The sequence below is a fragment of the Phoca vitulina genome, unplaced genomic scaffold (assembly GCF_004348235.1).
Source record: "Phoca vitulina isolate PV1807 unplaced genomic scaffold, GSC_HSeal_1.0 scaffold2, whole genome shotgun sequence".
NCBI classification, from domain to species: Eukaryota; Metazoa; Chordata; class Mammalia; order Carnivora; family Phocidae; genus Phoca; species Phoca vitulina.
The window spans coordinates 66,609,042-66,634,634 of record NW_022589705.1 but is presented as its reverse complement, the minus strand read 5'-3'; the positions used below and the strand labels follow the sequence as shown (position 1 = coordinate 66,634,634).

The 25,593-nt window shown below is 50.1% G+C and overlaps 2 protein-coding genes across 3 annotated transcripts in view; one reads left to right on the top strand and one right to left on the bottom strand.

The window, feature by feature from the left end:
- Window positions 1-456: 456 nt before the first annotated feature.
- TMEM53 (transmembrane protein 53) lies at window positions 457-21,345 on the bottom strand. Its single transcript, XM_032430473.1, has 3 exons — window positions 20,984-21,345; window positions 6,478-6,599; window positions 457-1,929 (listed from the first exon to the last, which is right to left on the bottom strand). Exons 1-3 carry the CDS (start codon window positions 21,258-21,260, stop codon window positions 1,276-1,278), a joined length of 1,053 nt encoding a protein of 350 aa, XP_032286364.1. The 5' UTR covers window positions 21,261-21,345; the 3' UTR covers window positions 457-1,275.
- Window positions 21,346-21,378: 33 nt separating this feature from the next.
- The window catches only part of ARMH1 (armadillo like helical domain containing 1), a 49,267-nt gene continuing 45,052 nt past the window's right edge, over window positions 21,379-25,593 (top strand). For both annotated transcript variants that reach the window (XM_032430454.1, XM_032430460.1), the window contains exon 1: window positions 21,379-21,613. The gene's annotated coding sequence lies outside the window, so the exon portion shown is untranslated. The remainder of the gene's footprint in view (window positions 21,614-25,593) is intronic.

Genomic DNA, 25,593 nt, shown 5'->3' with positions numbered 1-25,593 from the left:
CAACTCTCCCTTCTCCTTGCCTTGGACTCAATAGGTCCCTGATGGCTGGTTACTCTCACCCTGGGGGCCGTAGGCTCTCTAACAGGCAATGTTATTAACCCCGAGCGAGGGCGTGAAGCCTACCCAGCTGTGGGATCCTTAAGCGTGGTCTCATGGCCCAGGCAGCACTGCCACCTGTTGGCCATGGCTAGGAATGCAACCACACAGCATAGGGAGCAGCCGCAACGGTCCCTGAGGTCCCTGACATCCCAGAGGGCTGACAAGATGCAGATCGAGCTCGGCTCTGGAGGCAGAGGGCCCAGCAGTCCTGAGAATATCAAGGGTCAGCTCCCACCCAGAGCCTGGCTAGCCATCTCCTTCGCTGCCTGTCAAACTTTCCAAGCCCATCCCTGCCCCCCCCCCAAGTCCCTTGAATATCACAGTAAGCTCATTCAATCAACATATTTATTGAGTACCTACTATGGGCCAGCATTGTGCAGCAGTGACTGAGAGAATGCGAGACGATCGAGAACTCGGGCTGAAGTCACCTCTCCTGCCTGTTCAGGATCCAAGGGGGTCTCAAGGAGATGGAGGAGTCCTCGCCCTGGTTCTGGTCTTCAGGGCTACTGACTTCGCTTGTCCCAGCTCCTGTGTGGCGCTGCTCTCCTCCTCCCCACTCCATCTGCCTGTTAGACACGCTGCAGCTTTCCTGGCACAGCGTGGTGGACCCAGGCAGGCCCACCACCTCTGCACCCTCAGCTCCCCTCTCTCTGGCACTGAGGTGACAGCGGCCCCCCCAAGTGAGCTACCGAGTGGGATCTAAGCAGGTGGCGTCACGCTGCAGGGCGTGGGAGCAGAAATCACAGCCCCTGCGCCAGCCTGACCCTCTCCCCCGGCACCTCGGCACAAAGCTCACCGACCTTTCAAGAAGTTAAAGATCAACCCTGGGGCTCCTCGTCAACCCCACCCTCCCCACTCTGTTAACCCTACCCAGCCTAAAAGCTATAGGATCCCGTCCGCAGCCCGACTTGCGCCTGCCCAAACCCAGCCACGGCGACACTCCTACGGCAACCTGTCCGGGCACTCCCCCCGCCTAGGATCCCGGGACAAACGGTTCCCGGCGCATGGCTGCTAAAATTCAATGGGAATTCTCTACCTGCGGGACCACAGAGTCCCAAAGGGCTGTCAAGGAGCTGAAGCAGAAGAGGGCCCCGCCACCCACAGACAGAGCTTGTGGGGAGGTGGGGGGCATTTATTTCTGGAGCAGAGAGGAGTTGGGTGGGTGGGACAAGGAGCTCAGCAGTGGACACAGCTGCGCATGAAGTTGACGCAGAGGCTCGTGTAGTAAGTAGGGTAGTCACGGAGGTGGCTGACGTGCGCAGATGACACGAAGTCCACAGAGCGCACCAGGACCCGGTGTGCCAGGCGAGCCTCCACCATGCGTTCCACGTCCCTGGCCAGGACCACCTCGTCGGCCCTTGAGTAGAGGTAGAGCTCTGGCCAGCGAGAGGCTGCATCGAGTAGCCTGTCATAGAAGTGGGTGTGGAACAGGGCCGTGAGGGGAGCGAGCAGGACATGGAACAGGACCGCCACCAGGGCGAAGGCCACCAGGAGCAGCAGGCGCAGCACTGCGGGCCGGTGCCCCAGGACGGCTGCCAGGGCCCGCAGAGCCCCCAGCAGGTTGCTATCCCCGGGGCCGCTGTCAAAGATGGTGCCCACCACACGCAGGCGGCAGAAGCGCCGATGGGTCTGCAGGAGCTCCAGCACGTATCGGTACAGCATGACACCGGCATTGCTGAAGACATGGAAGAGCAGGGGCTCCTTCTCAATCTCGTAATCAAAGAGTAGCTCAAGTAGCTTCTGGGCCAGAACACGAAGTGAAGGGATGCCCAGGGACTCGGAGAAGAAGACCATGTGCCATGGGGCTGTGTATCGGATCACGATGCAGCCCTGGGGAGAGGAGAGAGGCCGGGTCGGTCCTCAGGGATGGGGGGTGGCGGGGAGGGGGGACTACAAGCTAGCGTCAGAGATGTCCAGCAGCTACAAGTCTAGCAGTGCTCCAGGCACCAGCTCACCACTCACAGACGGGTGCCTTCCAGAGTGCAAGGTACTCGCAAGGCCCAGCTGTGGAATAACCACTTCATGCTGGCCACGGCCACCCAGCCCGCTGGGTGAGGCCTGGAGCTCGCTCTGGCTGACCAGAACAGTCTGACTCCAGCCCGTGCCCGCCCCCTTCCCCCCTGCAGCGCATCTGCTCAACTCCAGCATATTTAAGGGCTCGTGCTTGGCGACACCTTGCTGCAGTGACTGCTCTGCACCAGCCCCACCCTCCCAGGCACAAGGAGCTACCCCCATAAAACCCAATACGCAGACACGGCCTGCATGCCCAGCCTTGGCCACCAGAGGCCACTCGTGGGCCAGACCGCGTCAAGTCAGTCTCCGGCCACGGCGGCCTTCCGGCAGAACCCTGACAGCACAGGCCATGCTCTCCGGCATAGGGGCCTGGCACCCCGATCTGTCTGGTTCCAAGGCCTGGGATCGCTCCTCCCACTCACCCTGAAATTCCAAATATAGTAAACACTGTTGTTCCTCAAATTCTAAAACCTGAGCCAATCTCGTAGGCTTCTGCACCCCTCAATGCCTGGGTCAAGTATGCCTCAAAATCTCCAGACAGATCCTCTTCTAGGTCAGGTAGAAAAGGCAGCCAAAGCCACGTGCCTCGGTGCTAATCCCCTCTCACCGTCCTATTCGAGAGACAAAGGGCCATTTGTCAGGGGAACTGAGTTAGGCGGGCTCTGGGGTCACACAGGTCTGGGTTCGATTCCTGGCACCACTTATTAACAGTAGGGGTGAAGAACAATTTGCTTCATCTTCCTGGGCCTGTGCTTCCACCTGTAAACTGGGTTAACGTCCGTCTCGCGGGGTTATCGTGAAGACTGAACGGAAAAACATACCTCAAGTGCCCCAAACAGGACCTGGCACAAAGTCAACTAATAGTAGCAGTAACTAGTGGCGGCAGGACTGATAACACGGAGGACACCCTCTGACCACGGTATGTGAATGACGCAGAGCTAAACACGATGGTCAGCTGAAAGAACCCTGCCATCAGCCCCCTAACTTCACCCCTCCCGCTGGCTCCAATCTGACATCTGTCCCCGACTCCCCCTGGCACTATTGTCACCAGGGCCCTGGCATGCCTAAGCCCCCCTCCCAGGACTCTGCAGAGGGGGCCACTGATGCCACCTGGCCCCTCAGGCTCTAGGAAATTTCATCAAGTGCTCTGTTCTAACTTCCCAACGGCATGTGAAATGTCTTCCACCCCACCCCCAACCAACACACAGCATTTCCCACAAATGCAAACACACTCCCACATCACACCTCCACACACACGCAACCCTAGAACTAAACGAAGCCCACCCACACCGTATCCCACATGTGGACACACGGGGCACCCACCACACCATCTGAGTAGCCGGCAAGACACCCACATGCACACGCACTGCTGGCAGGTACCCAGTTACACACTCTGCTCCCTTCAAGAGCACACACGCGCACACACACACACGCGCGCACACACACTCCTCCCCTGGAGCATTCACACGCAGAAATAAACAGCAATTCCTGCGAACACGCCACCTATGAGGACACACACGATTTTGTGCCCTCCAACTCCACATCACCTGTGAGTGCACACGCGGAACTCCCCCCCTGAGGGCCCAGCACTCCCCAGGAAGGGCACATGCCTGCCAAGCTTCCCCGTGCCTGCCGGTCTGGGCCTCACTTTGAGGTTTCCCAGGTGCCTGCATCTCCGCTGCCACCTCCCCAGTCAGATGCTCCTAGAAGTCCCTGCAGGTCAGATCCCAGTCTCCACCCCCCCCCATCCCCCAGCCAAGCGGTTCTCCATCTCTAGCACACTCAGCCCCGAGGCCCTGCCATGGGTCCTTGCCTCCCTCTCCTGTATTCTCAGTTTCCTCCTTTCTCCAGATTTCTGTCAAACCAATCTCATTTAAAAAAAAAAAAAAAAAAGCCTCAGGGCGCCTGGATGGCACAGTCCGTTAAACACCCGATTCTTGGTTTCGGCTCAGGTTGTCACTTCAGAGTCCTGAGATGGAGCCTCACATCCAGCTCTACACTCAGCAGGGAATCTGCTTAAGACTCTCCCTCCTCCTTGGGGTGCCTGGGTGGCTCAGTCATTAAGCATCTGCCTTCGGCTCAAGTCATGATCTCAGGGTCCTGGGATCGAGCCCCGCATCAGACTCCCTGCTCAGCGGGGAGCCTGCTTCTCCCTCTCCCTCTGCTGCTGCCCCTGCTTGTGCGCGCTCTCTGTCAAATAAATAAATAAAATCTTAAAAAAAAAAAACTCTCCCTCCTCTCCCTCTGACCCTCCTCCCCCCATACCTGAGTACTCTCTCTCAAATAAACAAAACCATAAAAAGCCTCTGCCATTACACTGTGTTCCCCTCTAACTCTATCCCACCCTCTCTCCACCTTCCCAGACAATCTTTTTGACACCTGCCCTCTCCACCTCGTCCCCTCCCACTGACTCCCCTGCACTGCTCTCACCAAGGTCACCCACGCTCTCCCAAATGGCCAAATCCCATGACACCTCTTAGCGCCCATCCTACTTTCCTTCTAGCAGCATTCGGGATCGTGCACTCCTAGATATATTCTCTGGTAGCCCCACGTTGGGTGATTACTTAAAAATAAAATCTTAAAAAAAAAAATAAAAGAGCCTTAAGAAACAAAGTAACTAGACGCAATGGGTGATCCTGGATTGGATCCTGGTTTGGGCAAATCAGCTATAAAGGACATTTTGGAGACTGTGAGAGAATCTGAATAAGGACTGGGAACTCAAGGAGATGAAAACAGATTAAGCAAGGTGGAGATCATGATCTGAAAAAAAGCAGGATGCAAAACGTATATTCAGAAGCTGGGACACCTGGGTGGCTCAGTCAGTTAAGCGTCTGCCTTCGGCTCAGGTCATGATCTCAGGGTCCTGGGATCAAGTCCTGCATCGGGCTCCCTGCTCCGCGGGAAGTCTGCTTCTCCCTCTGCCTGCCGCTCACCCTGCTTGTGCTCTCTGTCTCTCTCTCTGACAAATAAATAAATAAAATCTTTATTTTAAAAAAAAGTATATTCAGTAGATCTCATTAGGTTAAGAAAAGCTACACACAGAGAAAAGCTGAAAGGATGGGCACGAACGAGTAAATAGAGGTCATCTCTAGGTGTAGATATGGTATTTTTACTTTCTTTTAAATAATCAAGTATCAGGAGTTTGGAGTTGGAACATTTTTTTCTCCACACCCATCCTGTCCCGACCCCCTTCCTTTCCCAGAGGACCCCTCCGCCAGCCCTGCCAACTCAACCCCGCTGCCTTCCCTGGAATCTAACCCCACACCCCCCGCCGCAGTTCCCCCCAGGACCCCTCCCAGCCTCCTCTCTTGACACTTGCCCTTTCTTTCATTCTCTGTTCTGGCCACACTCACCTATTCCTATTCTTCGGCCTGCCCTCAGGGATCTTAGTCCAATGGAGAAGTCAGACAAAACAGGCCTGGCCCAGTGAGTGGAATTCAGAAGTCGCTGAAACTTAGCTGCAGAGCTATTCGTAAAAGGCGACACCAGAGGACCAGCCTTCTTGGTTGGGGTAAGGCCTCAAGCTCAGAACATTTTCCCCCCGACCCTTCTCCCATTCCAGGGCCACACACCCCTCAGGCCCAGTGCAGATGGAGGCCAGTGGAGGGAGGCTGCGGCGAGGGGCTGGGGGTGTTGACTGGCCTTTCTCCCGGGAGGTCTCCACTCCTCCTCAGCCCAGGGCTTCCAGGTGGCAACCAGGAAGGGCTGTCTGTACTGGCGTCTTCCTGCTGAGGAGGGCAGGGCCAGGCTAGAGGCCAAAGATGTGAAAGGGGCTTCCAAAATATAACCAGCCGTCCTAAGGCTCTCTCCAGTTACCACAAGCTCTACATCCAACTCCTGGGGTGGCCTAAGAAGAAGCCAGAAAACCTCCAGCCTGAATCTCTTTTCCAAGAAGCCCTCCTCCTATGGGAATGCGAAGGTGCCACGGTCAACCCTAAGACAGAAACTCACCTGCGCAGAAAAGGAGAACATCCTGGGAGTACTCCCTATGCCCAGCACGCTCGGCCCAGGCTCTTGCTGCCCATCCGGGCAACAACAGCCTGGAGGTCTGGGCCAACTCCCCAGCTGGAAGCACATCAGGGCTGGACTGCCCACTGTGGGGCTTGGGGAGGAAGGAAGGGGAAGCAGGTTGGGAGGCTGAAGGAGACAGACCCGGCCAAAGAGCTGGCAGCAAAGGAGGGATAATCCTGCCAAAGTCCCCATGAGCCCAGTGTCTTCCTCACAGGCTGTTCTCAGAGCCGGGCCTGTCACACTGGTGGTCGGCGGTCGCTGGAGCCCAGCAATGACAGCAGCCAAGGCCGAGTGCCCCCCAGAGCGGCCAGCTGCACCCCGGGCGCTGCGTGTCCACAAGCCTGCAGTACTCACCCTTTTGTGGTAGATGGCGCTGTACTTGGCAAGGTTCTTGTCGGTGCAGCCACCCCAGCCCAAGAGAATCACCAAAGGCTGTCGAGTCCCCACCTCCTTCCCGCTGTGGTTGGGGCTGTTCTCTGGAACACAGACATGGTGGCACTGTCAGCACTGGAGGTGGCATGTGGGGTGAGGGTGACTGGCCAATGCAAAGCCAATCTAGCGGTAGGCAGGGAACCAACAGGTGCCAGACCTCGGCACATCCTGCCAGCACGTGTGCCTCAGGTTCCCATGGGGCTCCCTCCTCTATCCCGCCGCAGAAGTGGCATTTAAGCCTCTCAGGAGGCAATGCAGGGTCACTGCAAAAACCCACATGAGGGCACCTTTTTTTCAGTAACTCAAAGACATAGCCCAGGCGAGAAAAGTGAGAACTTTCTCCATGCAATTTCACCTTCTAATCCAGAGGTCAGCAAACTACAAGCCATGGGCCAAATCTGGCCCACGGTCTGGTTTTGTATGAACTGCACGCTAAAAAGAATAATGGTTTTTCTATTTTTAAACGGTTAAAAAGAATCAAAAGAACTAATATTTTGTGACACATGAGAGTTCTATGAAATGTCCACAATAAAGTTTTATTGGAACACAGCCACGCTCATTCATTTACTTATTGTATAGCTGCTTTCATGATAGAACAGCAGAGTTGACTCGTGGCAACAGAGACCCTATGGTTTGCAAAGCCTAAAATACTTATGGCCCTTCACAGAAAAAAATTGCCAGCCCTATTCTAATCGCACAAGCAGTTGGAGGAAGGAGACCTTGAAAGGAGAAATGGATAGATAGTGCCAACAGGGAGGTAGAGCAGACCCTGAGGGATCACACCAAACCACCCACCCAGTCCTGCCAGAGAATAATCATCGCCAGTATTTACTGAGACTTAACACTCATAACAACACTATGAGGATTATTGCCGATGACGACACTGAGGCACAGAGTGGTTAAGATAGTGGCCTAAGGTCACACAGAAAGTGTACAGCTGGGAATGTGGCCCCTGCTCCCCATCCTAACTAAGCCACTTGAGACCTCCTGTGCCACCAGCACCATCCCCAACTGGAAGCATGGCTCCTGCGGAGATGTGCCAAGGCACAGGCCAGCTGCCTCCTCCATGGCTACTTTCTAAGAGGCTTCCCTGCAACCTTGTTGGTCAGACCTCATCTCATTTCCCCTGCCGAGTAAGGACCCACGCACTCAAGGGGACTTCGGTGCAGGGACTGTCCATTACTAGTTATCCGTCCTCCCGCAAGGGCCAGGGTGTGCCCTTCCAAGTATCAAGCCACTTGGCTCTACTCAGCTGCCACCTCGAGATTTATGGATGTCGGTGGTGACCGGGCAACAGTAAATTTCAAGGCTAGTTAAGAGGATGGTAAATATAAATCACTAACCTTTGGACAAAAGGAAGACAACAATTTCCTGTAGAAATTAATGTGATTGAAAAGTTCAACGTTCCCGCTCTCCAGCAGTGGTGACTCTGGCCTTCAGAGATTAACTGCCCGCCCCCGGGGGGATCCCAGGCTGGGCTGCAACTCAGCCTGGAGTGGGAGCTGCCTGCGCCTCAGTCCCAGCACTCCCAGGCTCCCGATGCTGGCCTGGCCTCTGGGGAGGGAGACGGTCCTACAGACCTAACGCAGGCCACTCCAAATATTCGCACCACCTTTCCTGGCCTGGTGTCCCCATCCCCTGCCCTTCTGGCGGAAAGGCATCTGGGCCGCCCTGGGGCCCATGACCAACCCTGCTGGGGATGAGGACTGCCCATGAAGCTCGGGCCACAGCAGCCTCACGGGTAGCAATCAACAGCCACCCGTTTGGACCTGCCCGTGAATCTCTGAGATCCAGGAACTAGATTTCTGAGACCTGCCCCAGGGAGGCTCCCTTACCTCTGTGCAGCTGTCTGAGCATAGGCTCCCCTCCCCCAGCCTACAGCGGTCCCCTCCTGTGCCACCACCAAGAAACAGCAAAGGGCTTTGGCATTTATCTCAAACACAGAGAAGGCAGCCAAGGGACGCCACACCCCCTGGCGGCCTCCTGAAGTTAAGGCCAGCCCCCACCAGCAGTGATGGTGCATTCCCAATTGAGGAAGGTTAGAACAGCTTCTGCTGGGCCTCTGATCCGCCCCTGGACTTGAAACTCCCTTCTGCTCCACCAGGTTTTACAGGCATCCGTGGCTTCACCAGCTCAGGTAGGAATGACTCTTCCCCAGAGAGGCATTTCCATGAAGAAGCTCTCAGAATGTGGATACCCTGAACACACTGCCCACTCCCAGAGCCCAACCTTTCCGTAGTGCTCCTCATGGGAGGGAACTGGTCCCTCCACTCCAGCCGAGGCTACCCTTGAGCCAAAGCTGCTCCTCCTGCCCGGGGGCATCTCCCATTCCCCCCGACAAAATCTCGACAAAATCTCCTCCCGGGGGCCCCACTCTCTACGCATTCCTAACTTCAACCTTCATCCTGACCTCCTCCCACCAGAGCCATGCTGCCCCTTCTGATTCTGTATTTCAAGTGCTACAACCCAGAAAGTCCGAGGTGCTCTGGCAACGTGGCTGAGAGTGCTGGCGACCGGGAAAGGCCTCCCGAAGGAAGACACACGTGCTGCGCTGCCCTGGAGGCCCAGTAGGAACATGCCAGGAGGAGAGAGGCCATGAGCGGGGGGGCAGGAGGCTCTGGAGATGCCGGGGTTGGTCTCAGGCCCAGCAAGCAGTCCTGGGGGGCTAGAAGCCGCGGTGAGGAGCAGGAATGGTTGCAAGAGCTGCTGAGAGTAGCACTGTGGCGCGATCCTGCAGGGCCTTTCAAGCCATGCGTAGGAGTTGGAATTTTATTCCGTCGCAGTAGAGAGCAAATGATGATCCTGAATTGGGGAAGCAGCGGGATCCAACCTGTATTGATTAATGACTTGCACAAGGATTTAATGTCTGTCTCTCCCTTTCGCCAGCAGGCTCTGTGAAGGCAGGCACTGAGTGCGGCGTGTTTATCACAGCCCCCTGCCCAGTGCCCAGCCCCGTAGCTGGCCCATTCAGGCGTGCAGGAGGAACGTGCTGGAATGAACATGTGGCTGCAAAGTGAAGGATGGATCCAAGGAGAAAGAGCTAGCATTCTTGCTCCCCATTGCCCTTTCCAGAGTAATAAAAGTAATTCTTATGGCTATTGTTATTTATTGCCACATCCAGATCATGATTCCTCCATCCTCTCATAAAAGCCCCTGTTCTTTTTATGCTTATCCCACTGGCCGTATCACCCTCGTCCCTCCTGTGGCTGACATCTCGGGGCCTCTGGCTGCTGCGCCTCAGGGGCAAGGCTTGGGCACTGGCTCGGTCTCTCATTTATTTATTTATTTATTTATTTTTTAAAGATTTTACCCATTTATTTGAGAGAGAGAATGAGAGACAGAGAGCATGAGAGGGAGGAGGGCCAGAGGGAGAAGCAGACTCCCTGCTCAGCAGGGGGCCCGATGCGGGACTCGATCCCGGGACTCCAGGATCATGACCTGAGCCGAAGGCAGTCGCCCAACCAACTGAGCCACCCAGGCGCCCTCGGTCTCTCATTTATGCTCCAAGACTTCCCATGACCCGGTGCCGGCAATCAAATCCACCCCGTAAGCCATCACAAACCTCTCTGAAGTCCACATCTCCTTCCAGCTCTTACTACCCCTCTTTCCCAGCGCCAAGAAAACCAGTAATGGTAACAGGAAAAAGAGTATTATGTGGCAGGCACTGTTCTAAGCACTTTATGTATCAACTCATTTAATCTTTACAACACTCCCGTGAACAATGTACTGTTATTATTCTCATTTTGCTGATGAACAACTAAGGCACAGAGATAATAGATAACTGGCTCAAGGTCACACAACTAATAAGCAGTGAAACTGGAATCCAAACCCAAGTGGTCTAGAGACCAGCTTGTAAAAACTGCCCCCGCCGGCGCCCTGGGTAACAAAACCCAAGCCCCCAGGCTGAACCAAATCTCTACCACCTCAGCTCCAAACGCGTACACGTAGCTGCCTTTGTCCATCAACAGATCCAACTCTGACATCTTCTGCCTCCTCCTCAGGGACCGGACCCCCCAGCCAGGGCCCCAATGGATGCTGCCTCACTGGGTCCTGCAACCATTCTCGGAGTTCGTTACTATTGTTCCCATTTTACAGATGAGAAAACTAAAACACAGAGAGAGGAAGTTCCTCTCCCCAAGACCATGTAGCCAGGAAGCGGCAGAGCCAGCATCCATCTCTCTGGACCAGCACGCCACCCTGCTCTCACCTCCGGGACCTCACACGCGCTCCCTAGTGGGGAGCCCCCTGGCCAGTGTGCTGATGCTCCATGTTTATGGCTTGGCTAATGCCCACCCCACCTCCTGAGTCAGCTCACTGTTCACTTCCAGGAAGCCTCCCCTGAAGCCTCCCGCAACCCCTTCTCATCCCCCACTCCCAATCGCCAGACTGGGTTAGACGCCCCTCGGCCGTACCGCCACGGGGCCCACCATCACCATGTCTACGCTTGCCATACTGCCGGGCAGTGTCCGTTAGGAACAGGGAGGAGGCTGCTGTAACATGCAAGGCAAGAGAAGGCAAAGGCCTGAACCCCAACAGTGGAAGACAGGTAGGAAGGTGGAGGGGAAGGACGGGGACAAGAGTAATTTTGGAACATGGATCAAAGTTCTCAAAAACATGCCATCTTTGACACAGCAATTTCACTTCGAAGAAAAAAAAATGTTTAATCATATGGAAATATTTGATAATACATGAAGCAAACTAGAGACATACATGTAAGAGCTAAAACCATAAAAAAGAAAACACAGGAGTAAATCTTTGTGGCCTGGAATTAGGCAACGGTTTCTTGGACATGACCAAAAGTGCAAGGAATAAAAGAAAAAAAAAAGATAAATTGGGATTTCATCAAAATTAAAAACATTTGTACTTCAGAGGACACCTTCAAAAAAGTGAAAATAACAACCCCCACAATGGGAGGAAATATTTGTAAATCATATATCTGATAGGGGGCTTGTATCTGGCATGTACCAAAAAACCTCTTACAATTCAACAATAAAAAGACAAACAACCTGATTAAGATGCGCAAAGGATTTGAATACACATTTCTCCAAAGAAGATAGACGAATGACCAATAAGCGCATGAAAAGATGCTCAACATCATACTCATTAGGGTAATGAAAATAAAAACCACAGTGAGATCCCACGTTATACCCACTAGGATGGCTATAATCAAAAAGTCAGATAGTAACAAGTGTTGATGAGGATGTGGAGAAATTAGACCCTCATACACTACCGGTAAGAACGCAAAAACGTGCAGCCAGTTTGGAAAGCGGTTTGGCAGTTCCTAAAAAAACACTAAACATCAAGTTACCACAGGACCCAGCACTTCTACTCCTACGTCATCACACACCTAAGAGAAGTGAACGCATGCGTCCACACACAAACCTGTACACAAATCTTCATAACCACAAATATTCACAAGAGCCACCACGTAGAAACAATCCACATGCCTATCAATAATGTGGTATATCCCATACAACGAAATACCATTTGGTCATAAAAAAGCAATGAAGTACTGACACAGGCTACAACATGGATGAACCTTGAAAATCTACGCTAAGTAAAAGAAGCCAGCCACAAAAAACTATATATTGCATGATTCCATTTATATGAAATGTCCAGAATAGGTAAATCCATAAAGAAGCAGAGTAGTGGTTGCCAGGAGCTAAAGGGAGGGGGGAATGGGGAGTGACTACTAATGGGTATAGGGTTTCTTCTGAGGTGATGGAAATGTTCTGGAGTTAGTGGTGATGGGTGCACAATTCTGCGAATATACTAAAAAACAATGAATTGTACAGCTTTAAAAGGGTGAGTTTTATGGTATGTGAATTATATCTCAATAATGCTATTATTTTTGAAAATTAATAATAGGGTTGCCTGGCTCGCTCAGTCTGTAGAGCATGCGATTCTTGACCTTGATGTTGTAAGTTCAAGTCCCATGGTGGGTATAGAGATTACTTTCAAAATCTTTTAAAAAATTAGTAGTAATACATTAAGTGAAAAAGCATGTTGAAAAGCAGCATATACAACAGAATATATACATATATTTAGAGGTGCATATATATTTATGTATATACATATACACACATATATTTATGCATAGAAAAAAACACATCCAATATTAAGAGTAATTATTTCTGGGACTAGAAGCAATTGCTTTTTCGTTATTTTTTTTAACCATTTTCTAAAATCAACATGTATCACTTTTGCAATGAGAGTTAAAATGTTATTTTAGCTCCTTGGCAAGGCAGAAGTATTCTTCTCAACCCTCATGATTCTTGAGCACCCACAAAACAATTTAATCTCACAGGCTCCCTGTCCTCTAGAATTTCTCAACAAAACAATACTGACACCAATAATAGAAGAATTACAGATACATATATTGTACAACAGTTCAAGTCATAAAACTAAAGCATAAATTAGATTATGTATATCCCAGGGGCATGTGAAGAAGACAAAGGAAAGGCTGACAAGGCATAAGGGTCTATGGCACAATATGTGCTTTTTATCTGTAAGCCAGAATCAAAATGCAAAGAATCTGTTTTCTTTTTAAAATGCAAAGAATAAAAGGATCCTCAGTTTCTTCTACTCCCCAGAAAAACTTTATCTAGATTCTCACATATCTAGTTCCGGTATTTATTTTTTTTTTAAGTAAACTCTACCCCCAACATGGGCTTGAACTCATGACCCCAAGATCAAGAATCACACGCTCTACCAACTGAGCCAGCCAGGTGCTCCACAGTTCCCATATTTATATATTTAAATTACTTTATTTAAAAATTTCCTTTTTTTTTTTTTTTTTTACTTTTTGAAATAAGAGCCTAGGAAAGTAGCACAGTATCTTAAGAGTACATACTTTATAAAACCATATCTGAATTCAAGACAGGGAGACAAACCAAGAAACAGACTCTTAAGGATAGAGAACAAACTGATGCTGGGGGAGGGGGGAGTGGGGGAATGGGTGAAACAGGTGATGGGGATTGAGGAGTGCACTGGTCATGATGAGCAGCGGGTGCTGTATGGAAGTGTTAAATCACTATATTGTACACCTGAAACTAATGTTACACTGTATGTTAACTAACTGGAATTAAAATAAAAACTTTACAAAAATAAAAATAAAACAAAACCTTATCTGAGTCCAAATCTCTGGCTCGCCATGAGTAACTATGAAACAGACCTTGCGCAAACTCCCTAAACTTCAAATTCCTTATCTGTAAAATGGGGCTATTAATATATAGATTAAATAAGATAATGTCTGTCGAGGGCTTAGCATGGTACCTGGCACAAAGAAAGAGTTCAATGAACCCAAGATACTACTCCTTCACGAGCAGCACATGTGTCCTATAGAAAAGGAGAAAATGAATGTCTAATAAAATTGGAATCCCACTGTTTTGTAATCTGCTTTCTTCCATTTAGCAATATATTGTGAACCTCTCTCCCTGTCAGCTTACATATTTCTACATCACTCTTTTTAGTGGCTATGGAGCGACTGTAGAATATTTCATAATTTGTGGTGACCAATCTCCCATTATTGGACATGATATTTCCAATTTTTACTATTATAAAAGGACTCTATTGGACACCTCTTTCTTTGTGTGTGTCCTTAATTGTGTCCTAGAAATGGAACTGTATTCAAGCAACACTTCCTAATGTCAACAAGAATCTGCATGTACTAGCTGAGGAGTGGAGCTCCGGAGTTGAAATCTGGGATAACCTGGGGTAAGATACCTCAGCTGCCTGGAGTTTCTGTTCCTCGTATGTAAAATGGAGTAAGACCTCTCCCTCCTTCACAAGGTGGTTGCCATTAATAATAGATGCTCCTGGCAGGCCTAGTATGTGAGCAGGACACGGTCAACAGAAAAAGGGCAAGAGAAACCCTGTGAGCTCAGAGAAAGGAGACCTGTACAGGGTCCACCAGGTCTAGATCTCAAATCTAGAGCCTAGCACAGCACCTGGGACAGAGCAGACATATTAGAAAGGGTTTTTATTAATGTGTGAAAGAGACTGTGATTCCAAAAAATATAGGCATACCTTGGAGATATTGTGGGCTCGTTCCCAGACAACCCCAAAAAAATGAATATCATAATAAAGTGAGTCAAATAAATTTTTTGGTTTCCCAGTGCATACGTATGTTTTCACTATACTGTAGTCAATTAAGTATGTGCTAGCATTGTCTAAAAAAACAATGTACATACCTTAACTTAAAAACATTTTATTGCTGGGGCTCCTGGCTGGCTCAGTCAGTACAGCGTGCGACCCTTGACCTCAGGGTTGTGGGTTCAAGCCCCACATTGGGTGTGGTTTACTTAAAAAAATTAAAAAATAAAATCTTTTAAAAATACATTATTGTTTGGGACACCTGGGTGGCTCAGTCGGTTAAGCATCTGCCTTCAGCTCAGGTCATGATCCCAGGGTCCTGGGATCGAGTCCTGCATTGGGCTCCTTCCTCGGCAGGGAGCCTGCTTCTCCCTCTCCCTCTGCCTGCTGCTCCCCCTGCTTGTGCTCTCTCTCTCTGACAAATAAATAAATAAAATCTTTAAAGAAAATACATTATTGCTAAAAAATGCTAACCATCATCTGAGCTCTCAGCAAGTCATAATCTTTGTGTTGGTGGAGGGTCTGGCCTCGATGTTGACGGCCGCTGCCTGGTCACGGTGGTGGGTGCTGAAGGCTGGGGTGGCTGTGGTGATTTCTTAAAATGAAAAAAGAAAGTTTGCCACATTGATTGACTCTTCCTTTCAGAAATGATTTCCCTGTAGCATGTGATGCAGTTTGACAGCATTTTACCCACAGCAGAACTTGTTTCCAAATTGGGAGTCAATCCTCTCAAACCCTGCAGCTGCTTTAGCAACTAAGTTTATGGAATATCCTAAAATCCTTTGTTGTTATTTCCAATCTTCACAGCATCTTCACCGGGAGTAAATTCCATCTCGAGGAACCACTTTCTTTGTTCATCCGTAAGATGTAACTCCTCGTCTGTTCAGGTTTTATCATGAGATGACAGCGATTCAGCCACATCTTCAGGCTCCAATTCTAATTCTGGTTCTCTTGCTCTTTCTTGCAGCTACCTCCCCCACTGAAGTGCTGAACCCTCAAAGTCACCCACGAGGGTTGGAATCAACTTCTTCCAAAGTCCTGTGAATGTTGCTATTTTGACCTCTTCCCATGAATCACAAATATTCTTAATGGCACCTAGAATAGAGATTCCTTTCCAGAAGGTTTTCAATTTACTTTGCCTAGGTCCATCAGAGGAATCACTCTGTGGCAGTTATAGCCTTAAGAAATGTATTTCTTAAATTATAGGACTTGAAAGTTGAAATTATTCCTTGATCTATGGGCTGCAGAATAGATGTTGTATTAGCAGGCATGAAAACAACATTAATCTCATCATACATCTCCATCAGAGCCCTTGGGTGACCAGGTACATTGTCAATGAGCAGTAATATTTTGAAAAGAATCTTTTTTTCTGAGCAGAAGGTCTCAACAGTGGGCTTAAACTATTCAGTAAACCATGGTGTAAAAGATGTGCTGTCATCCGGGCTTTGCTGTTCAATTTATAAAGCACAGGCAGAGTAGATTTATCATAATTCTTAAGGGTCCTAGAATTTTCAGAATGGTAAATGAGCACTGCCTTCAACTTAGAGTCACCAGCTGCCTTAGCTTCTAGCAAGAGAGTCAGCCTGTCCTTAGAAGCTTTGAGGCTAGGCATTGACTTCTCCTCTCTAGCTATGAAAGTCCTAAATCACATCTTCTTCCAATATAAGACTGTCTCATCTACATTGAAAATCTGTTGTTTAGTGTAGCCACGTTCATGGATTATCTTAGCCAATTCTTCTGGATAACTTTGCTGTGGTTTCTACACCATAACTTGCTGCTTCACCTTATACTTTTATGCTATGGAGGCGGCTTCTTTCCTCTAACCTCATGAACCCACCGCTGCCAGATTCCAGCTTTTCTTCTGCAGCTTCCTCCCCTCTCTCGGCCTTCAAAGAATTGAAAAGAGTGAGGGCCTTGCTCTGGATTAGGCTTTGGCTTAAGGGAATGTTTGATCTTCTACCCAGACCACTCAAACTTTCTCCATATCAGCAGTAAGGTTGTTTTCTTATCATTCACATGTTCACTAGAGTAGCACTTTGGATTTCCTTCAAGAACTTTTCCTTTGCCTTCGCAACTTGGCTGTCTGGTACATGAGGACTAGTGTTCAGCCTCTCTCAGCTTTCCACAGTCCTTCCTTAATAACCTTAATCATTTCTAGCTTTTGATTTAAAGTGAGAGACTTGTGATTCTTCATTTCACTTGAACACTTAGAAGCCACTGTAGGGTTATTAACTGGCCTAATTTCAATACTGTGTCTCAGGGAATAGGGAAGCCCAAGGAGAGGCAGAGGGAAGATGGAATGGTCAGTGGAGCGGTTAGAACACACACAATAGTCATCGATTAAGTTCACTGTCTTATGTGGGTGGGGTTCGTGGCACCCCAAAACAATGAAAATAGTAACATCAAAGATCACTGATCACAGATCACCACAAAAAATATAATCATAATGGAAAAGTTTTAAATATTGTGAGAATTACCAAAATGTGACACAGAGACACGAAGTGAGCAAATGCTGTTGGAAAAACGGCGCCCGGAGACTTGCCTGATGCAAGGTTGCCACAAACCTTCAATCTGTAAAAAAAAAAAAGCACATCTGCGAAGTGCAGTAAAGCAAAGCACAGTAAAACAAGGTATGCCTGTAAATTAAACTCCTCTGTTTAAAAAAAAAAAAACAGGGGGCCACACAGGCAAGGAGAGTTTGAAGTCCCAACTCACTCTTCACCTGGGCCTCTAAGGCCTCTCTGGTGTGACAGCTCTGTGGGACCACCTCAGTCCCCCCACCCCCAGTGCCCTTCTGCGCTTTCTTTGCTCACCATCTACCCATCAGCCCTGTGAAGCTCTAGGTCCAGCTTGGGCCACTCTTCTCCAAGAAGCCCACCGCAACCACTGGGGCCCACCACGGTGTTCAAAACCACTCCAGACTATTTCCCAGGTGCCAGTAAAAGCTTCCTGAAGATTAAGTGGCCTTTTTTTCTGTCCCCACCTTTTTCTTTTTTTTGGCGAGTGCTTAGCAGAAGAGCAGGTTCACAATAAAACCTGGGCTCACAATAAACCCGTCACTTCCCCTCTCTGTGACCTCCAAAGGCCTTCCTTGTACTCTAAGGGTAAGCCCCTTGTCCAGACCTTGTGAATCAATTATTTCTGAAAATGTTTACTGAACATGAGAGCAATACAGTGCTGTTAAGAAGGCCTCCTGGCCAGCCAGCAAGCCAAAGAGGGGCCCTGGGGCAGGACTTGGCTGACCATTCTCCGGACGGGAGAAGGGGCAGCGTAGCCTCAGCCTGGATGTCAGGGCATCTCTGGCTCGGGCCCGCAGAGCTGCCAAGTGACTCCATTCAGCTCATTTGGCACCTCATCCTTGGCAGGCCCTAGCAACAGTGAGCAAAACCACCAAAAGCACTATAAAAGGGATCCCTGCTATGGGAGCCAGGAGAACAGAACCTTCCCCAAGGAAATGAGGTGGGAGCAGAGTATTAGGAGAGGAAGGGGATCACTGGTCAGAGAAGGAAGCAGGGAGATTCCAGGTCAAGGGATCAGCTTCAGCGAAGGCCCAGGCCGACTACTCTCCCAGCATGGGCAGTCACAGATACTGGCTGGTGGGATTCCCAGCAGAAGGATCCTAGACTGCCCAGCCCAGGCTCTGAACGATCCCAGACCTGCAGCTGCCTTCTAGGTAACTGGGTAACTGATATGCCAGCAGCAGCTGCTCACCTGTCAACTCACAGCAGTGCTGGGCACTGCAGTTTTGATCTTCAAATATGGGGGAAAGAAATTCCAGAAACCAAACATGATTGTCCTACATACTTCTCCACCATTAAACAGCAAATGCAAAAGAAAGACAATCTCCAGGATCCGCACAGGCTATCCCCACGTGAAGCCATGTCAGACTGGAGGGAGCTCTCTGCAGATGGGAAACAGATTCAGGGGATCACGGTGCTGTTATCTCCCGCTGAGGGGTGCTACCCCCTCTAGCTCAGCTCTGGGGCATGCGCTTTGAGAGGGAAAGGCATGATGAACTAAAGCCGATCCAGAGAAGCAATCAGATGGAGGAGATTCTTAGAACCACATCAGAGGAAGGACAGCTGACGACGGCCCTAGAGATATTTCTCTTGGAGAACAGAGATGTGTGGAAGGCATGAGCTGACCTCTTGAAGAGAGAAGAAGAGAGATTATCTTGCTGTGTTGCACCCACCCCGACCCTCTAGTCCTGCAGTTACCACATCATTGTGAAACCACCTGCTTATAAATCCTCACCCGTCCTGAAAACCACAGCTCCCTGAATGGAACCTGTGCGTGAGTCACTTCTGAGGCACCAGCAACTAACTGGCGGCCAGGACACAGCAAATGCTGAACTGAAAACAGAAACGACAGGAAGGCCTATTGTGGCTCAAGAAAAGGAAGTGCTTTCTAACAATCCCAGTTACCTACAGCAGGCCAGGATGTTTGGGAGGAAGCATCCTATCAGAGAAGGGTCTGGAAGCAACAGAATACCCTCATGCTGGTAGGACTAAATGGCCCCCTGAGGTTTCTTCCAATTCTAGGACCCCGCCTCCTGAAGCAGTGAGGGGAGCCACAAGCACAGGAGATACACCGAGACACCAGGCACACACATCCAGTCACTGTCCTGTAAACCCTCACAATCCCGTGAAGGAGGCACCATTATAATTCCCATTTTACAATGGAGGAATCCGAGGCTCAAGAAGGTTCAGTAACTTGCCAAAGCCATAAAACCAGTAGGAGGTAGAAGTGAATGGCAAACCAAAACCACCAGGCTGCCCACCTGGGCTGAGAGAGAACATCTGCCCTCCTATCCACACAGTGGGCAGCTCCAGCCCTTTGCAGCTGGTGGCTCTCCAAGGGCAATAATATTAACTGGCTTCATCTCCCCCTGAGGCCAAAACTTTTCAAAAGCATTTTTACATCCATAAGCCCAAGAGCCCTACGCCACCATACCCAGCTCTAAGGCAACAGAATTGGTCTAGGGCCATCTGTCCTGTGGGAGCCTAGGGGCTGCCCTCTCCTCCTAGACCCCAACCAATAACACAAGATGCTATGGGAGGGGCTTGGGGAGGCTCTCCTGAAGGAGGCAACATCTGAGCTAAGCCTTCAATGACGAACCGAACAAGGACAAGCGAGGGGGCAGTGTGGGGCAGCAGAGGGGAAAGGGCATTCCAGACAGGAGCAAAGGCGGAGAAGCAAGAAGTGTGTGGAGAATCACAAGCAGTTTGGGTTGCCAGAACATAAAACGCAAATTGAACAGTGGAAGGACACAATGATCAGAGAGATACGCAGGGGCTGCTAAACTGCGAAGGACTTTGAATGCCACGTGACGAAACCTGAACTTGATTTATCCTGAGGGCAATAAGGAGCCACGGAAGGCTTTGAGGCAGACCGGTGACAAGAGCAAACCTCTCTATTAAGGAAGATCACTGTGGTAGCCATACCAGAGGCTGAGCTGCTGGCAGTGAGACTGGAGGGCGGAAAGGCCATGTGAACTAAAGCAGGGAGAGACATGCTGGGCTCAGTACCTCAAGCCTCCTCTATCATAATTCCCTGTCGGGGCCAAACTTTCCATTCTCTGGGCCCCCAATCCAACTCTCACTGCAGGCCTGCTCTACAGGCTACTCATTTTGTGGAGTCTCCCACACAACTGTCTTTAATGATACGACTCTAGCGAGGAGTAATGTTAATCATTATATTTACTCCATCCCAGGCACTATGCTGGGTCCTTTACACAAATTACCTCAGTTGTGCAACCAACAGCCCTGGAAGGGAGGTTACTATCGGTAGCCTCGTTTTGCAAAGGATCTGAACCGACTTCTACCTGACGGCAGAGACTGCTCGGTTCACCCCTGCCAAGGAGAGTGGGAGGGATGAGTCCCGTGTCCCGGGCTTCTACAAGGACCCCCGGGAAAACAGTGGGTGGAAAATAATGGGTGGGTCCCCTAGCCACAACCGCCGAAGAGAGGCTGGAAGTGGGAAGCCTGAGCCCAAAGGAATCAGGACAGCCCCTGCCCTCGGCAGCCTTCAGCTGCGAGGAGAGAAACGAGGGCACGGACCTGAGAGCTCCAACTGAAAAGACAGAAATAAGCCCCCAACGGAGCCGAGGCCGCAGGGAAGGGGCGGGGCTCGGACGCGGCGACCACTCCGGGGGCGGGGCTTGCACGGGGGTGGGGCTCTGTGGGCCCGACCAAGTCCAGGACCTGCGGGACCCCGTGAGGGGGCGGGTCGCGAGAGGGCGGGACTCCGAGAGGGGCGGAGCCACAGCTGTGCTTGCGACCCACAGACTCGTTAGGTTACCTCCCCACGATTGGACCCGACCCTCGTTCCATACCCTGGCTCCAGCAGGGCTGATCCGGGATCTCGATGGTGTAGTCCAGCTCAGCCGAAGCCATGGTGAAGGCGCCAGCCCTCAGCACGGGCCTCCGCCGGAACTCCCGCTCGCGCGCCCGCGCCTCACCCGGGAGCCTCCCGGGTGCCGCCCAATCACCACCCACCTCTCCCGTCGCTGCCCAATCCCTGAGCGGCGCTCTGTGACCTCCAGTCCTAGCAACCGCCGAGTCTCTCTCGGAGCCTCTCGCGGCACCCCAGGGCTCGGCCCTAGCAACCATGCCCCGCCCCGTTCTAGCCCTGCTTCGCAGCCACTGGCTGGCTCGCGTGATCTGGGTCAGGTATTGGTCAACCAGGACGCCGGTCGGGAAGAGTCCCCACCCTCCCGTGTAGGTAAGAGGGTCTGCGGGAGATTTGCGGTATTCTGGAAATGGGAAGGTCTACCTTCCGCACCGTGTCTTATCCTACGGGGTGGACGGCAGTGCCCTTTGATTTACATCATCTCCTACCTCTACCATCCTTTACCAGACGCCGCTCCGAGGGCTGGAGGTAGAAAAACGTACCAAACGGCCTAGGGGACGCGTGCCAGCCCATCCTCCATCCAGTGGGTTGAGGCATATTCTTGGCTGGTGGGGTGAGTGGTAGGCAAGGGAATGGTGTCTTCAGGGGAAGACTCTAGAGAATGTTCTGTTCGTGGGGGACACAAAGGGGCTAGAGAGTACAGTTTTCTTGCATTTATCCATGTATTTAACAAATATTTACTAAGCACCTATTATGTAGGTGAGAGCTAGTGAAGATTAAGCTTTTGGCCATGAATTCCATAAGTCTTAAAAGGAGAGGGAGAGAAACCATGCATTAACCAACTCTAATTCTGTGCGAGGGATAAATACTACAAAAGAATAGGCCCTAAGCATTTTAGGGGCTCAGAAAGTGTTGAAGGGTTGCATTTATGACAATGGGGATGTGTCTTGAGCTGGGCCTTGAAAGACTTATGGGGATATGGAGGACAAAGGACTCCTTGCAGGAGCTCAACGAGGGGAAACTGAGGGATGAGTGCCAGAAATTTTGAGTGTCTTCGGGCCAGAGGAGATACTAATGTGAGAGTAAACGTGGAAGAAAAGTTAGGCCCAGACCCTAGAGGGTCTTTGATGTCACACTCACTTTGAGCTTGTATAGGTAGATGGTAAAAATTTTCCAGTGTGTTTTATACCTATGAGCGCAAGAGCTCAGACTTTATCCTGAGGACAGTGGGGAGTCATTGAAGGGCTTTATGCAAAGGAATAAAGATCAGATTTGCATTTTAGAAAGATCAATGCAGAGAATGGATTGGGGTTTGGGAGAAGGAGGGAGACTAGTTAAGAAGTTGTTTCAGTAATGGGGAAAGGTTATGGTGGCCTAAAGAATGGAGAAATAGCAGGAATGAAGAGGAGGGGATGTATTCCTTAGATACTTGTGAGCTAAAAAGAACTGGACTTGATGCCTGGTAGGGCAAGTAGGAGAAATGAAGAATGACTTCTAAATTCCTGGCTTGAGCAAACAGAAAGAAGAGGTAGCAGGGTTTTTAGGAGAGGGTAAGTTCTGGCTCCGATGAGTTTGAGATGCCAGTGGGACATCCAGGTGGAAGTGTCCAGGAGGTTGGAATATGCCTGACTGGAGCTTGCAAGATAAGCCTAAACTGGAAATAAAAATGCAGTGGTCTGTAGTGCCTTACATACATCAGCCACACCAGTGGATGGATTTGTTGGGCTTTCCAGAGAGTATAAATAGGAGTAAGAAGAGAAGAAGGCCTAGGACAGAGCCCTGAGAAGTCCCCAAGTCTGAGGGTCTGCAAAGGAGGATGAACCTGCAAAGTTAATTGAGATGAAGTGTCCAGAATGGTAAGATAGTCAGTGGTAGAATGTGGTGTTTCAGAAGCCACGGCACGAAAGTGTTGAAGGCTGATGACTAATCAAGTAGAATAAGGTCTGAAAAAAATCCAGTGGCTTTAAAAACGAGGACGTTGTTGGTGACCTTTGCAAACGCAGTTTCGGTGGAGCGATGGGAACAGAGGTCAAATTACAGTGAGTTGAGAAGCAGGTGGAAGGTGAGGAAGTGAAGACTGTACGATACACTTTCGAGATGTTTGGCTCTTTCTGAGAAAAAAGAAGGCAATAGCTGGAAGGAGACAAAGGTTTTTATTCAGATGAGAGAAGTGCTGTTGGCATGGACCCAGCAAAAGGAAAAAAGATAAAATGACAGAGAAAAGGAAATAACAGAGTAGCACCCCTGGAAAAGGAATAAGGTCAGGGATCCAAAGCATTGGTGGAGAAATTCACCTAGAAAAGTGGAGGGACACTTGCATTGTGACAACAAGGAAGCATGTGAGATCTGTATATTAGTAGGTTTGGTGGCAGGAAGTTGAGGAAATTCTTGTTTGGTGGTTTCTGTTTTCTCTGTGAAATGTGGGCATGATGTCAGCCAGTGAGAGTGGGATTGGAGATGGTGTGCAAGGTCTGAGAAGAGCAGAGGAGGATTGAACTAGGCTCAGTGAGTGAAGAATGGGAGCAGGATGACAGGCAGCGTACAGATTTCTGGGCAGTTATGAGGTTGGTGACCATTCACTGTAGCAGCAGCGATCTGCGTGTTTGTGCGGGAGGTATTTTTCCCTCAGCAGTATTCAGGCATCTAGTGGTGGGTCAGAGAGCTTAGCTGAATCTATACAGGTTTGTGTTTCATCAGGCAGATGAAACGGAAGGACAGAGGACAAGGAAGTGGATGATCCTGGCAAAAGGTTGAGATGATGGAGCTTAGAACCTAAACTGCCTAAGAGGGTGTAAAAGTGTTATGGACTGGGGATCCCACCCAGTGAAGTTAGAGAACATATATCTTGGAAAGACTTGAATGAGAGAGGTGTGATCAGAAAGTGGAATAATGAAGCTTTGAGTAGTTCCAGGTGATGACAAGGTCCAGGGTGTAGCCATGGGAATGGGTGGCTGGAGTGAAATACAGAAGACAGTCAAGATGTTGACATGGCCAGCCCCCCCTAGATGATGACAGGACTTGAGGAGGGAAAAGGATGCTTGTGAGCTAGATACCAAAGTCCTGGATGAATTAAGTACATTGTTCTGGAGTCTGTAGGCGATGATATGAATATGAGGAGGGGTAATAGTCAATACAACAGAGTGGCATGACCCTCAAAGTAGTAAGAGTTTTTACAGGAAAGAGGTGGAATAAGGAACTGGGCTGGGCTTTGGTGAGCAGACAGTAGCCCCACCCCCACCCCCACCCCCCGCCAATCCTGAGATCTTTGGGGTATAAGAGTATAAGCAGCCTCCACCAGGGAGGGCTCTGCAGAAGTGGCACCTGGGGTAGAGCCAGCTTCAGGGGCAGGCTGAGGGGAGGCAGAGCGGCTGCGGAGAAGCTAAGGGTGGAGGAGACTGCTGATTGGGAACAAAGGCCTTTGAGGGCAGAGTAAGAAGGCTAGGAAGGAAAGAGGGGTAGGAAATCAGGTCAGGGAAGGTGAAGCACAGAGCAGTGCGGGGGTGAGGAGAACATGTGTAGAAAGATGATGGTTGACCTAGACAGTTAACGTTTTGTGGGGGAGAGCATGAGGGCAGGTCTGTGGAGCGGAGTTGGGGGCAGAAGTGATCTGAGAGGAAAAGTGGGGTCTGGTAGAGAGTGAGGGTATGTCTGGGGAGAGGATGAAGGCAGAGGGCTTTGGAGGAGGAAGGTGGGAGAAAGGTGGTCTCTGGGGAGAGGATGGAGGGAAAGGCAACTGTGAGGAAAAGATGGGGCACCTAGAGGCTATAGGGAAGTGATGGGTGTCAGGAAGGATCTGTGAAGAAGGTATGAGGGGGGAGCAGAAAGGAAGGGAATTTTTGAGAAGGAAGTGACCAATTGTAGCACATGTGCCCTGAGGTAGAACTAAAGGCCAGGACACTCTCTGGCTGGGCCTGAGGTCAGAAGGAGAATGTTTCTTTCTCTGTCTCTCTTCTCCCTCCCTCTCTCTTTCCAAATGGGGAGCTGAGAGTGAGGAGCTGAGAGGATGGAGCCCAAAGAGAAGGCCTCTGTCCCATTCTGCAGGTGGAGCCTGCAGGAAGAGGGGACAGTGACTGCCTTGTCTCCGAGGCCATCTGGGGACAGGGAGCCAGGCTGGCAGCCCGTGCCCTGGAGGCTTCTTGCTTTGAGAAGTGTGTCTTTGATTTAGGGGAAAAAAGCCCTCTGAGAAATTTTATTTAGAAACAAGACCAAGTGACCTTTTGGTTTTTAATACCTCTTCCCACTTGTCACTAAGGACTTTTGACTTTAGTACAATAGCTGGGGTTTTTGAGATTTTGTGATTTTAGTTTCCGTGCATGAGGAAGAACCATTTGTCTGCTATAGAAATGATTTATGGATGAGTCCAGATTTATTCATCACCTCTAAAAATGGAGAGGAAGTGAAAAACAAAGAGTCCACTCTGGGCTGAAGACAAAGTAGGTTTGTCGTCCCTGCAGAAGACTTTGCCAAGGTGAAAAGGCCACAAACAAACCAATTTGGACCATGGTTCCTAATCCGGATTTTAATTTCATGTGCTTTGATTTTTCAGACCATTTTCTCTCCAAGGTAAAATAATGACTATTTTAATTGGCTGCC

Coding starts and splice junctions, on each gene's coding strand:
- TMEM53 (XM_032430473.1), bottom strand. CDS start 21,260: ATGGTTGCTAGGGCCGAGCCCTGGGGTGCCGCGAGAGGCTCCGAGAGA. Junction 6,600..20,983: donor TCAGCCCTGCTGGAGCCAGG/GTATGGAACGAG, acceptor TCTGTGTTCCAG/AGAACAGCCCCAACCACAGC. Junction 1,930..6,477: donor GCGCCATCTACCACAAAAGG/GTGAGTACTGCA, acceptor TCCTCTCCCCAG/GGCTGCATCGTGATCCGATA.